This window comes from Tupaia chinensis, unplaced genomic scaffold (genome assembly GCF_000334495.1).
Source record: "Tupaia chinensis unplaced genomic scaffold, TupChi_1.0 Scaffold144019_1, whole genome shotgun sequence".
NCBI classification, from domain to species: Eukaryota; Metazoa; Chordata; class Mammalia; order Scandentia; family Tupaiidae; genus Tupaia; species Tupaia belangeri.
In genome coordinates, this window is record NW_006203871.1 from 247637 (window position 1) to 248052 (window position 416).

Genomic DNA, 416 nt, shown 5'->3' on the forward strand with positions numbered 1-416 from the left:
GCTTGGGGCCCAGCCTGTCCAGGGACCTAATGCCTGTCTTCCCCAGGCCCGAGCCGCCGCTTCAAGAGGGTGGTAGAGACCATCCAGGCCCAGCTGCTGAGCACACACGACCAGCCATCAGCCCAGCACTTGTCAGGTGAGGCACGGGCCCAGCACCCCTGTGGCCGGCAATTGGGCACGGCCACCTGGTGCCACATGGACGGGAGGCACGAGGACCGGGTGCAGCCTCCCGGCCCCCTCTGATGGCTGCCCCACCTCTCTGGCCGAGCTCTTGCCGCACCCCTCAGGGAGCAGGCCCCTCCCCAGGCACAGCGGCCCGGCCAGCCTCTGCACACCAGGGACATAGGGCCCGCCGCACCGCACTGAAAGGCGCCTCTTGTCCACCGTAGAACCCCCCCCGCCAGCGCCAGGACTCA

The 416-nt window shown here is 69.7% G+C and overlaps 1 protein-coding gene across 1 annotated transcript in view; it reads left to right on the forward strand.

The window, feature by feature from the left end:
- Positions 1 to 416, forward strand: part of BRSK2 (BR serine/threonine kinase 2) — a 29350-nt gene that overhangs the window by 25454 nt on the left and 3480 nt on the right. Inside the window, 1 exon segment of the mRNA XM_014583071.1 lies at positions 47 to 136. Within this exon segment, the coding sequence (XP_014438557.1) occupies positions 47 to 136 (90 nt within the window).